This window comes from Vipera ursinii (genome assembly GCF_947247035.1).
Source record: "Vipera ursinii genome assembly, chromosome: 3".
NCBI lineage: Eukaryota > Metazoa > Chordata > Lepidosauria > Squamata > Viperidae > Vipera > Vipera ursinii.
Window position 1 is genome coordinate 126,383,753 of NC_139516.1, and position 14,289 is coordinate 126,398,041.

General features: G+C 37.7%; 2 protein-coding genes across 2 annotated transcripts in view; one reads left to right on the forward strand and one right to left on the reverse strand.

Moving 5' to 3' along the window:
- Positions 1 to 6,225, forward strand: part of TERT (telomerase reverse transcriptase) — a gene marked incomplete at its 5' end in the record, with an annotated part of 40,925 nt that extends 34,700 nt beyond the window's left edge. The window contains 2 exons of the mRNA XM_083359486.1: positions 1,647 to 1,759; positions 5,019 to 6,225. Of these exons, the coding sequence (XP_083215612.1) occupies positions 1,647 to 1,759; positions 5,019 to 5,122 (217 nt within the window). The 3' untranslated portion in view covers positions 5,123 to 6,225. The remainder of the gene's footprint in view (positions 1 to 1,646; positions 1,760 to 5,018) is intronic.
- A 523-nt stretch (positions 6,226 to 6,748) lies between these two features.
- The window catches only part of LOC310638936 (sodium-dependent neutral amino acid transporter B(0)AT3-like), a gene marked incomplete at its 5' end in the record, with an annotated part of 31,368 nt that continues 23,827 nt past the window's right edge, over positions 6,749 to 14,289 (reverse strand). The window contains 5 exons of the mRNA XM_083360297.1: positions 6,749 to 7,041; positions 8,093 to 8,249; positions 9,768 to 9,927; positions 11,377 to 11,581; positions 13,181 to 13,337. Of these exons, the coding sequence (XP_083216423.1) occupies positions 6,862 to 7,041; positions 8,093 to 8,249; positions 9,768 to 9,927; positions 11,377 to 11,581; positions 13,181 to 13,337 (859 nt within the window). The 3' untranslated portion in view covers positions 6,749 to 6,861. The remainder of the gene's footprint in view (positions 7,042 to 8,092; positions 8,250 to 9,767; positions 9,928 to 11,376; positions 11,582 to 13,180; positions 13,338 to 14,289) is intronic.

Below are 14,289 nucleotides of genomic sequence, written 5' to 3' on the forward strand. Positions count from 1 at the left end.
GTTCATTAAATACTTTTGATCCAAAACTCTAATATGCGTTTCTTGCAAACATATAACATCTATCTTAAATTGTTTTAAATATTGAAAAACTTTCTTCCTCTTCTGCGGTGAGTTTAGTCCATTAACATTCCAGGTTAGAAATTTAGTTGCCATGGATATCCTCCAGAAGCCCTTAGACCACAGCTTTGATAGGACTAACTTCTTTAGGCCGTGCTCCTCCCACAGCTTGACTATATGTACGTTGTGAAGAATCTGAAGACTTTTGCTGATCTTGTTCCTTTATTTTCTTTGCTCGTTTTAAAGCAGCACGCGTTACTCTTTGCTCTCTAGGATCATCCAAAGAAGTTGTAACTTGATCTCCTCCAACACCACTTTCCTCTGTTTCATCCTCTTGATGTTCTCCTTCTCCAACTCCCTTTCCAGCTTCCAGAAGTGTTAATGGGGTTGCTTTTAAGACATTGTTGTAGAAATCACGCGCTTGCTTCACAGTAGTCAGCCGGTACCTTTTACCTTCATGCATCACCATCAGCCCCTCTGGAATCTCCCATCTGAACCTTATATCTCTTTGCTTAAGCTCCTGCACAAGAAATGCATAGTCCTTCCTTCCCCTTAAGATCCTTGGAGGAATTTCTTTTAAAACCAGAACTTCTTGTCCAGCAATCACCACTTTAACATCATAGGCAGCTTGTATAACTTGGTCTCTGATTTCTCTTTTTGCAAAATAAACCACCACATCTCTAGGCAACTTTCTCTGCTTAGCAATCCATGAATTCACCCTGAACACTTTATCCATAGTTGCTCTTATTTCAAATGCTGGCTGGTTTAATACCACTTCAAGAGCCTCAGAGATCAGCTGCTTTAAATCTTCTTTAATATCCTCTTTTAAACCTCTAATTCTGATAGCAAACTGCATCTGGTAATATTGGGCCAAACTTAACTCCTTTTCCACTTTGTCTCTTGCATTTTCATTCTCCCGAGCCTTTACTTCTAATATAGCATTTCTTTGAGCCAAATCATCCATTTTTTCATCTAATTCTTCCACACATTCCGCCACTTTATGCACTGAGGACAAAATGTCTACCTTCATCACGCTGAGCTTCTGTTCCATCCTCTCTTCCATTCTCTCCTCCAATTTCTCCAATTTCTCCTCCATCTGCGCAAATTTATCTGCCATTGATTGATTGATTGATTCCAAAAGTTTATGAACTCAGTTGCTTGCAGACATTTCATTACCCAGCTAGGTAACATTAAGCCCCCTTTTTGTCTACTGAAGTGATTGTTTCCTCTGAGAGATGTTCTTTGGCTTGGAAAGGAAGCCCTCACTGGGTTACTGCTGGGTACAGCCTTTTATTTTTTATTTTGACATCAGCATGTAGTGAGGAATTAAATCTCCTGTGTGTACTGCGGTCCCAATCAACTCTCCCACAAAGGTGACAGCAGCACGGTTTGTTTTGGTTTTTTGGGGTTTTTTTGGGGGTGTGTGCTTCTTTTTGAAGTAAAATAAAATAATCGGTAGTACATTCGAATATCAGTCAGGTTGGTCCCTCACAAGTGCCAGAGTAGCGATGTTTTATAGCAAAGCAATTGTACGGAATCACAAAATACATTTCTAAGTTTGGGGGATTTCTTTTTCTTGTAACAGGTAGCCCAGTTCCGTTTTCTTACAAAGCAGCCCAGTGGCTCTCCTTCCATGCCTTCAGCACTAAATTGGCAAATCACAGGGTGATTTACAAGTGTCTTCTTGGACCCCTCAGACAGTGTAAGTATTCCTTTCCTTTGATGTCCTTCATACTTTCTAGATGTTTTCAGGTGAGTTGCATAGAGTGTCAATACAGCTTATACACAATATGATGATTAGTATCATGATTGTGGACCTTAGATGCCTATCTCTTTCTGTAAGCCCTGTCAGATACTGTATAGTTATTCTTCTTTCCACATCATCTGAGGAGGGAGACTAGAATTAGCTTATCACCCTACTCCACTGCAACTTCACTGTCTAGTAGAACTTTAGAAAAAGACAAACCGTTCCTTGGTAGATTGTCTGGCCAGCATAGGGGACAAGCAGAGGGTAACTTGTTCAGCCTCAAGCTGCAAGTTACTGGTTGCTTCTAACAGCTGCTAGGCTGAGATAAGTATTAAAGCTGTTTGTGCATATCAGTAAATGTATCTGTCCACATCAGTAGAGTCTATAATAAGCAGTGTAAAGCTTGTCAACTACTACTATGCTCTCGAAATATTACCTCTATTTCCAATTGTGCTTTCAGTATAGGAGTATGATATTATACATGTCTCTTCAATAAAAATCCTGTTGGCAATATACAAATGCGTTATTTTCTAATTTTAATTTTTCAGTTAAAAATGCAAATCTGTGTCAAATTAATACTAGTTTCTGTGATAATTACTATAAATTGTTTTAATAGTGCTGTTAAGAAAATTTTATTTTTCTTTTAGCGAACATACAGAGAACTAACTCTGCCTTAAGTTTCATTTATAAAATGGAATGTTGCTGCAATAAGGAGATTTTTTATGATCGCAAGTTAATATTGCCTAGGTATTTCTTCTTTACTTGTGTTAACTGCACCATGACTGGCATCTTTCCTGCAATAAAAGCATGTGCATAGGTATTTTTATTATTATCAACCCAAATCAATCCACTGCAAGATGAAGGCCTCTTCTTGAAAGTTATAAACCATAATCAGCACACTGATCCAGTGCAGATAGGTAGAGAAGTGTTTTGTGAAATCATAATTTAAGGCCAAGGTTTCATAACTGACTTCTGTGCCCAAGGGACAACTAAAACCTTACCTTATATTACAATGTCTTATGTATTAAATTTGAAAAGGCAAAAGGATTTGCAAGTCAAGGAGCACCATGAAAAAATGGGACTAAAATTATAAATTAGGTCTATATTATAGACCAAACTCTTGACAACCAGCCTTAGAATTGGCAATAAAGATATCAAGGAGGTGGACAACTTCTGCTTTTTAGGATCAATATAAGCCACAAACTAGCAGTTGATAAAGCAACCATGAAGATCTTGGAAAAGATCTTCATAATGCTGTGCTATTTCTATACTGATAGTCTGTTACTTACATTCATCCTCAAAAATTACAACTGCGATGCCACCCTCGCCATCCAATGGTTTCATTTTGGGCAATTGGCTTACATTTATGAGCAGTTATAAAATCTGCAGTCGTTTGATGGTGTTTTGTGACTCTTTCATCATTTTCGTGCAAAAAAAGGCCCATTAGACTTAGGGCCAAATATAAAATACAGAATAACAATGTTGGAAAGGTCCTTGGAGGTCTTCTAACCACCTACTCAAGAAGGAGACCTATATCAAGACTTTTAATAGGTCAATATTGGAAAAAGGAGGAATTGCCGACTATAGAAGAATGGACTCTAAAAGTTTCTGACCTGGCGGAAATGGCAAAGATTTCGGCTTACCTGAAAGATCATTCGCAAGAACGTTATATTATGGAGTGGAAAAAGTGGATTGATTATATTCAGAATAAATATGGGACTAAGAAATTTCATTTAGCATTTGAGTAAGTTTCCTTTTCTGTTTCCTTTTCTTTTTATATGTAATATTAATATTGCTTGTAATCATTTTATATGAGCTAGAGGGTGATAGAATTAATAGTTTATTGTTGTTAGCATATGGATGCTTATGTTTGTTCGTTGTTTTTATACCCTGTATTTAGCTCTGGGAAGTCGGGGGGGGGGGAGGGGGGAATGGGTGGGAGGGATAGGGAGGGTTAGGTAGGGGTGGGGGGAGGGGGGATTGTTAAAGTTAAAATGTACTGTAAAACTTTTCAATAAAAAAAAGGAGACCTATACTATTCTGGTCAAATGTCTGCCTAAATTCTTCTTAAAGACCTCCAGTGATGAAGCACCCAGAACAACTGGAGGCAAGCCATTGAGTTATACAGTTAATAACTAACTTAGTGAATCGTTACTTTATTCACAGTGGTTCATTTAGCAACCAAGTGATTCGCTTAACAACCAGTGACTTGCTTAACAACCATTGTAAAACTGCAACAATTTACGACTAAAATTTGGTGCTGAATTGTGGTCATCAGTCAAGGACTCTGTATACCTGCAGGAATCAGAACTGTGCAAGCCATGATATTCCCTGTGATACTCTTACGGAAAATAAAAATGGACTTTGAAAAGGTGCAAGATAGGAAAGATTATTGACATTTTTGAACTGTGGTTATTAGGGAAGACTCCTGAGAATACTGTGAACAGCCAAGAAAACAAAGCAATAGATCATCAAAAAATGAGTTCTAATTCGAATGGCCAGACTCAAATTATCCTGCAAAGATCTAGCTGTCTGAAGAAGTTGTAATGCTGGGAAAGGTAGAAGGAAAGAGAAGACAGATAGACTCAATTACAGCAGTGAGTAAGTAGAGCTTTGGAAGCTTTGGAAGACCTGAAAAGAACAAGTTAGGGACAGATCATCATGGAGATAATTTATCTAATTGGTCACTAAGAATTAACAACAGTTTGATGATCTATAACCAAAATTTAGCACTCCTTCATTTACACATACACACACACACACAGCCCAAATCAGCTTGAACATATTGGGCTGAAAACCAAAATTTATCACATCATGCGTTGATAGTTTCATTATGTGAACCGAAGCAAACACAACACAAAACAAATGGACTCTGCAGCCAAGCGAGACAAATGCTAGGCGTAACAACAACAGAATGAATGCATGGGTGAATGAATGAATGATAGTGATTATTCTTAGCAGAGTTGAGCCACATTGCTGATGGCAATTTTTGTGATCTGATTCCTTATTTTTTTCTTTTATTTTTTGTTAAACGTTTAAGCTAATTATTTCCAAAGATATCAATAGTTAGTCCTGCAGAAGGAAGATCACTACAGAACTTTTTCACAGCTTTGTTGTCTGCTTTTCTCTAAAGCCAGATACATGGTGATCTGGAAACATCTGTTCAGAATAACCTGTTGGCCTAAAGAAGTAATTGGTTACTCTTTCTTTGTAGGTAAATTACAGTTGACTCGGCAAATTCCAGAAACTACCATGCAGCTGCTTGTTGAAGTGATAAAGCCATCATTATGTGAAGATTTCAAAGCCATCCTGGATTAGCTCTATAAAGCAACATTCTTCTTCAAGTTTGCCTTCCACTTGCTTAATTTTTTTGCCCATGTGAGAGTTTTTTCTACCAAGGAGTTGGAATGTAACAAGTTAATTTTTTCTAAAGTTTTACCTTGCTTCTAAGTGAAACATACAATGTTATTATTGGGGGTGAATTGTAAAATATTGGCCCCATCCTTTGGAAAGAAAGCTCAAAACAAGTGTTCTTGATAAGTAGTTCACAGCAAGAACATTGCATGATATTATAGCACAACTGTTTGGCCCAAAAGGGGATGTAGGCTTAATTTTGTGGATTACTGAGAGATTAAGACAATTTAGGCAGTAGTTTTACATCATCACAAAGTATGTTTTTCACAAAATAATTTAAAAAATGTATCTATTTGGAACTGGTTGGTGGGTTTTTTTTCTTTTTTAATAAGGAAAACATAGTGTAATCCAGGAGTGGTGAACCAGCTATCTCTTCTGGTGTAATGCCTAAAGTGTAATGTACGATTGTCAAAAACTATATTCCATCCTCTAAAGCCTCATCAGAATAATACTAAATGTTATATGGTATAATGAGCAATGTGGAAAACCAAGTTGCTTCCCTTAAATTCTGATGAATCACCCTGCTGGAGTATGCACTTAAAGCATACAGATTCAAGATACAGCTGCAGTTTTATTGCTGACATTAAGACTACATCAGAAAAATTATCCTCTTTTTTCCTACACTGTTGACATAATAAGGAGCTCCATTGCCAGGCTAACCGCTAAAGAAGATGTAGAACTCTATGGGTGTTTACTGTACTATTCTTCATAACAAGTAGTCTCTAGGACTAAATAATCCATTTCAAAGTAATTGATGTACTGAAACTTTGGCTAGATTGCCATATAAAATTCTGTTTCAACCCATGCTGGTCTGTTCTTCTCTCTGCAAATAGTAGATGTGTTCCCTGGATATAGGGAAGATAGCTTGGGCAGAGGTTCGTACTCTAATTTTTGCCCTGTAGGTTAGATGGCTGACAAGGAGTATCATGACATCCACTTTTATGGGCCTACAGTGAAAACAAGGTGGCAAGACGCTTGGTTTGAATTTCCATTATTTCACTTGGTTGAACCCTCAGAAGGTTTTGAGTTTTGCTTCAGTAGAAGATTCAAAACATTGAATTTTGGTTTGCCATTTGGGATGAAACTGTTTCTCCATGTTTCCTGTCCAACTCTACTTTAGCAAGAAGGGAAGCTTGCGAGGAGGGCATTTCCGTTCTCCCAAAGTGCAACACAAAGGGAAAATGAAACCACACTAGATCATTGGCCCTGCCCAGAAAGTGGTTCACAAAAATTATCTCATCAGCCACTGATCGGTTTTTACCCAAGTGGTCATTTTAGGAACTGACTGCCTCTGAATATGTTTACTTGACCTATGTTTTTTTCCCTCCCTTCCCTGTAGTTTTTATTTACACTTTTTCTTTTGTAAATCCAGGGTTCTGATAGCCTTTTCAGTTAAAAACATGCGGAAATGTTTAAAACAAGTTCTTGAAAAACTTGTAGCATTGCAGAATATAATACTGTATAAAGGCTGTTTATATGAAATACTTTGGCTACTTTCACTAAGAACTCTACAGAAGTTTACATAGACGATATATATATTCTTTAATGTTCATAGATTGCCTTAATATACTTTTTCTGTGTTGATAAACTGAACTTCTGGTTTACTATGGATCACTGGAATCAGCTGACAGAATCCTAGAGCATCAGTTGCCTTCGGTGCTTTCACATGGATGAAGGGCTTGCTTCTTCCTTTTCAGTAATACTTCCTTAAAATGGCAAATGGCTCCAATTGGAAAACATATGCACGGTAGGACCACAAGCAAGGCACCGATGAATAAAACCCAGCGTGGGTAAAATTTGGTCTGTTTTGCAGGAAACTCTTCCTATAAGTTAAACATACATTGCATAAAATTAAAACTGAATGATGGTAGTACAAAGGGGGGTCTAAACAGGTTGACAATCCTTCAAAAGGATGTGCCTTGCTTTTCTTGCAAGGAGATCTCTTATATTATTTTTCATCTCTTGTTTTCACAAAGACGTGGAATAATGAATAGTTAGAGGCAATTTGCTCTTCAAATATAGATGATATGCTACTCTTATTTTTTTGTGATAAATGCACACATACGTGCTAGGTAAAGGTAAAGGTTCCCCCACACATGCGTACTAGTTGTTTCCAACTCTAGGGGCCGGTGCTCATCTCCGTTTCAAAGCCGAAGAGCCAGCGCTTGTCCGAGGACATCTCCGTGGTCATGTGGCTGGCATGACTAGACACCAAAGGCGCACGGAACGCTGTTACCTTCCCACCGTAGTGGTCCCTATTTTTCTACTTGCATTTTTACATGCTTTCGAACTGCTAGGTTGGCAGAAGCTGGGATGAGTAACAGGCGCTCGCTCGCTCACTCTGTTACGCGGCACTCGGGATTTGACCTGCCAAACTGCTGACCTTCTGATCGACAAGCTCAGCATCCTAACCCACTGAGCCACCACGTCCCTACACATACGTGCTACCCCAGCCTATATATACAGAAGGCATTCTCAACTGGTATCCCATAAAAATAAGCACAGCCCCCAGCCAATGGAGGGCAAATATGTGACATATATTTTTGTTGCACATTATTTCTTTATCTGCTTCCAGACTAATAATCTTGGAGCAGCTGACAAAGAACAACCATAACTAAAAATTCTAGATGGTAAACAATGAAAGCAACACAGCAAAGAAGAAATGCATTGCCAATTTGATATACATATCTTGTAACTGGATAGTCTCTCATTTATAGCTAATGTTTTCTAAATCTGAGTTGGCTGATTAATTTGATTTTTAAGCACTGTATCTTTTTATGGGGAACTGCTTATGCAATAGTATGGTGTTGACTGAATCCTTATTTTTGTTCCATAAAAATAAAAGCTAGAAATTAAGTAACAAGTTTAACATACATAGCTTGGATTCCATGCACTGTAAGTTGATTGCCGCTGAAAAAACAGATAGCTCAAAAAGACTGAAACCATTAGTGCAGGGCTGATAAACTGCCAGGATGCCTTCCAATAGAAATTTACTGGCCTTCCAGTCATCCATTCCACATCATTACAGAACCTGTGGCCAAATAGGTTTATAGTCACTAACAATTCAGTTCACAATGGAATAGCTGAATTTGCAATATAGCGATTTTATGCAATGCATTAACTGTTTATTTCGTACTAGCAATGAATAGAGTGCTGCATTTTACAAAGATGGGGTGCTCACAATGCGTACCACATTTTCCTACAAGTACCAGTAGATATAGATAAGTAAGAATATGTGTGTATATATTCTAAAAGCTTAATAACTCTTAACGTCAGGTGAATGACCTGTATGAATTTAAATTCAGTTGTATTGCACATTAGGTACAAAGCTTCAAAACTAATGTTATTTAACTACTACTGGAGAAACTTGTCTTCTGTTAGAGCAGGGGTAGGCAACCTTGGCTACATGGCTGGCTCAGGAATTCCTGGAGTTGAAGTCCACGAGTCATAAAAGAGCCAAGGTTGCCTACCCCTGTGTTAGAGGAATCGTGTTGCATATAATAAAAGTAAGGAAAATATTGCTTAGAGCATTATTTTACAGAAGAATATAGACCAGGGGTTCCCAATCGGGGGTGCTCGCACCCCCTGGGGGTGTGAGACAATATTCCACGGGGTGCAAAAACTTGGGGTTAGAAGTTTCAAAATTATAGTGTATATGTATAACCAGGTATTACTTTTGTAAGGGGTGTGAGAATATATCAGAAGCGTTTATCTGCAGTAGCAATGTCCACTCAGACATTGTGGCAAAATAAAGTCTAAGGATGTTTTTAGTGAGAAAATTCCACAATGCTAGTGCAAAAATCTCCTTTGGTGATTTCATATAAGTAAGGTGAGGCTTTATGCAAACAGGGAGTGGTTAAAAATATTAAAGAGTTTATGGAGGAATTTGGATTGATTAATCACTGCATGGCAGTGAACTAGACTTTGAAAATCCCAACTGGTGTGAAAAAAATGACTTGATTTCCCCCCCCCCCTTAGGAATCCATTGTACTACCTGTACAAACAGAATTGCTCGAATGAAAAGCTGGGGTCTTAGTCATCATAGGTGTGGAAGTGTTTTGTTCTGTTAAAAGTGATTATCATTTCATTGTACTAGGAGGTGGTTGCAAGACAACACCTTATACCTCGAATGCTTCCAGAGCACCTTCTCTAACTAACCTTAAGAGAGCCACCTCTTCTTAGCTTAAGCCTTTCCTTTGCATAAGGACATGATGCTAATGATGATTTACCATATGCCTGGATCTGAACTTCACGAAGATCATGTATACAGATCTCTGAATACAGTAAAAGTGTATTCAAAGTATAATCCTAGGAGAAAGCTTTCGTTACATATTTATTTGCCAGGTATTTATCCTGCTTTTCATTTGGGGACTCAAGGTAAAATGCATAGCTCTTGCTCCTACTTTCCCTAAAATTCCCGTAAAGTTGGTTGGGCTGAGAGAGAGAATGACCCAGTGAAGTTTTCTGGCTGAGGTCTTTCCACTCATACATTCCATACTGTCTCAGTTGAAGAACGTACTAAGAAATGGACATACAAGAATCTCGTTACCTTTTCAGACCATAAACATATACAACACCGCACAGTTCAAGTAAAGAAATGATCAACAACGTTAGGCTTCCTCCATAGCTGTCAAACACTTCAAGCCAGTAGCTTCCTGATCGTGTAGTAAAAAGGAGACCCAACAAAAAAGAGGCAAAGCATATTATACCTAATGAAGAGAAAGTTTAGTAGTTGTGTGTGAATGAAAATGCAAAAAGAGATCAATTATAATTTAATCAGTTAAATATTTCCAAGCTCTGCACATGTATAATACCAGATCTGTCAAACTTGCTTCTCATTTCCCCAGATCCTCCCCGCTCCCTAGATTTCTCCTGAACATTTAAGGACAGGAGCAAAGTTGCTTAAACATAAATGAGTTTCTGCTTCTGATTTCACTTAGTGATGTACTTTGCTCAGTAATAAAGGCAGATATCAAGCTCACAATATATACAAATTATCTTGCTGTACATTCTGCAATTTATCCTTATGAAAATGAATGCAAGCAAGGCAGCAGGCAGTTTCTGATACCATTCTTATTTGCCTTAGAAACTAGTCTGGCTGTTCTTGCCCCCTTTATCCCTGAAGGCAGTTGCATAATATCTAAAGAAAGGGAAAATCTATGATTCTCCATAGCCTATTACTATTACTATTACTATTACTACTTTTGGTCATCAGGGAACGTTCCGTAGAGAGGTTTTTCCGAGGACCAGAGGGTGTGTAGTTTTGTGTGAAGGGTCTGAATACTTGTGCCAATATGATATTACAGTGGGGTTTTTTCTTTTTAATAAATTTACATATATTTCTAAAATTCTGTTTTCACTTTGTCATTATGGGGTACTGAGTGTAGATTAATGAGCAAAAAATGAATTTCAACAACTGTAGAATCAGGCTGCAGCATAACAAAATTGACAAAAGTGGAGGGGGTCTGAATACTTTCTGAATGCACTGTATGTGTGTGTCTACACAAACACACACACATATATAGGCAGTCACAGACATAAGGGAACCAATATGATATAATTTAGGTATCAGACAAGAAGTCGGTTTTGAAAGTTTTACTCCAGCCTTAGACACAAAACCAGCTGGATAACCTTTGGCCAGTCACACCCTCTCAGATCTAGGAAGGAGGCAGTGGCAAACCACTTCTGAAATGTTGCCAAGAATACAGCAAAGACTATCCATGCATTTGCCAGGAATCAAAACTAACTCAGGCGTATATGTGGTTTATATGTATACTGTATGTATAAAGGAATGGAGCTTCAACTGCCATTTTAATATCACCGATCCCCTCATGGATGCTCCTGCTCTCTCCCCATGTACACACACACACACACACACACACACACACACACACACACACACCTAAAGAGGGGAAGAAGACTTATGGGGCAGTTGAAAGTAAGTTACTTGGGAATGACTTTGCTTGAATCTCTGTCAACCAAATGGGGTACCTGGAGAAGCAGATTCAAAGAGCCATCCCTATTTTACTTGGACTACCCTGAAGCACTATAGTTAGGTAATCAGGTAAATATTCAATAGCAATGTCAGCAACTTTATTTAAAAATAAATAAATAGAAAAAAAGATAAAATTGGAACTCTTTTTCCAAAGCAGTCTTACCACAAGAAACTTCTTTGCTCAAGTATTTTGACACAAGAGGAATTTCTGTGAAAGGAGTCAGGATGGCCTGAACGAGCCCAAACATAGAAGACAGTCCCAGGCAGAACAGCATCAGGAAAAACAGAATTGACCATATTTGGGTTCCAGGCATCCTTGTTACAACTTCAGTGAATGTAATAAAGGCCAGGCCAGGCCCAGAAGCAGTCTGAAAAATTTCGAAATGGAACAGGCAATTAATTTGATCAGCCACACACATCTGTAAATGTTATCTTATAATGCAAAGGCAAGTCTTGACTGGTTAATCCAGGTGGACTAAAATTTAGCTTCTCCATCTATAAAATGAAAATCCAGGCATGAACAAGGATAGGTTCCCAGCAATTAAAACCTGGAAAATGAGACTAATTTAAAACAGATTTTTTTTAAAAAAAAGTGAGGTTATTAGAGATATCAGTGTGGAGGTGTGTTTACCTTTATCCCCCAGGAACTAGGTAAATAAAAGACCTTTGTCAAAAATACATTTCACATAATTGCTGTGCTCTAGCCCTCCCGTCCAGTATGTCTAACAAAGGTGGCAATAGAAACATCACTGTAAAAAACAGAGTATCACAAGAATCTTTGGAAGAGATTTGCCTTTTTTATACACATCATTTTAACTGGATAAAAAGAATGCTGCTTTTTAACTGTCCTCTTCGGCTTTGAAATGGAGATGAGCACCGGCCCCTAGAGTTGGAAATGACTAGCACGCATGTGCGGGGGAACCTTTACCTTTACTTTTTAATGTCATAACAATTTTAAAAAGTGTGAAGGAAAAAAAATTGCAATCCCGGCACTTGTTTTTTTAAAAAAAATCAATTTCTTATCATGTCCTATAGCCGCTTTCCTCATAGGAACAAATTATGTAGAGTTCTCTTTAAAAACATAGGAGAACGATGACTTTAAAATTACCCGCATCATTTAAAAAATACTAATCTGAAAAAGCTGAGTTAAAAAAAAAAAGCTAGTCTGTAAACATTTCAGTACCAGTTTTCACATTACACATGCTTCACAGGTTGTGCTTAAATAGAAAAGCTATTAGGTAAGCAGTGAATGAACAAGAATTTAAGATATTTATGGCATAGGAAGAATGGATAAAATTTTAAATCCAATGAAGGCATACCAGCATCAGTCTTACATAAAGGTCTTGAATGGAAAATAGCACCAAGAGGAAACTGGTCAATTTGGTAGTAATATTTGGTCTGACCAAGTCTTTTCCATTGCTAAAGTGACTCTCTGATTTTCACAGCTGGTGCACACTTCTCGCTATGCTCTCAATGCAGACAAAGCTGCTTAGGTAAAAGAGAGGAAAAAATGATCCCCCAAACAGGTAGTCCTCTACTTACGACCACACTCGAGCCCAAAATTTCTGTTGCTAAGTGAGGCATTTGTTAAGCGAGTTTTGCCCTATTTTATGACTTTTTCTTGCCACAATTGTTAAGTGAATCACTATAGCAGTTAAGCTGGTAATGTGGTTGTTAAGAGAATCTGGCTTCCCGGTTGACTTTGCTTATCAGAAGGTTGCAAAAGAAGATCCCATGATCCCGGGACCCTGCAACTAACATAATTATGAGCCAGTTTCCGAGCATCTAAACACATGATTGTGGGGGACGTAAATGTGAAAAACTGTCGTATGTCACTTTTTTTCAGTGCCGTTGTAACTTTGAATGGTCACTGAATGAACTGTTGTAAGTCAAGGACTACCTGTGCAAGGAATCCATAGTATTCTTTCACAGGAAAACAGGACCTCTCAGTAATAGGCTTACAGTACCTTACGAAGAAAATGTTGAAGATCACATTTTTTCAGCTTGAGACCAGAAACTCTTGACGGAGCAACGTGTGTCAGACCCTCAAGCCAGAGAGTATAGTTTGTTCTTGAAATGCTTTGTTCCATCAAATCAAATGCAATTGTGAGTAATTCAATATTACTGTTGTGGAAATCCAAAAAGGTGTGAATTATTTGCATCGCTACCATGGTTAGCAAATCAGCTTTTGCTCCTAACTACACTTTGAGTATTCATGCTTACAAATAGCCAATTGGCACCATCCACATAGCAACATGAGATGCTCCAAATATTGAATTACGCCTCTAGTGATTCCTTACCATCAGCCTAAATGCCTAAGGTTAATAAAATCAATCAGTGGAAAACAACACTTAACCCATATATTATAGGAATTTTTTTTAAAAAAAATCTAAGGGTTAAAATAGCAGAAGCAGCATAAAAGAAACACATGCAAAACTTTATTTACTTAGGAAACAGAAATACAAGACAGAATAAATAAAGAGAGAAATAAAAAAGAGAATAAAATAATAGAAGATAAATAGGAAAAAATGTGAAAAAATCTTGTTGTTAAACAATCAATCTGAGTTAGTAATTTGATATGAATTCTGCCCACCAACCCCAATCCAGCCCCCCCCCAAAAAAAACCCAACAGTTTTTTATATTTTCTAAATCCTGGGAAGTACAATAATTGCTTCCAGTTCCAGGCACACAAAGATTTAAAAGGTTTCACACATTGCAGTAGTTTCAGAATGATCAGATGATTAGAAATTAGAGGGAGGGAAGTGGGGGGGGAGAGGAAGGAAGGAAATAAATTTAATTTTATAATAGTTTCATTTAGCTAAATATTTCCAGAAGAGAATGCTGAAAACTAATGCATCACAGCATCCTTATGGGCTCAACTTTACTGCCTATATTATGACATTGATGTGAAAAAGTACTGAAAAAGCAAAGGTGGGGATATGCACCACAGATTATTCCTCTACAGATGACATTCTACCATTCCCTTTCTTCTAGTCCAAATGAGGCAGGGGGTGTCCTCAATTGGTCCCTGGAAAACAATTTTTTCCAAAAATTTTGCCACCTTTGGTGATTATGA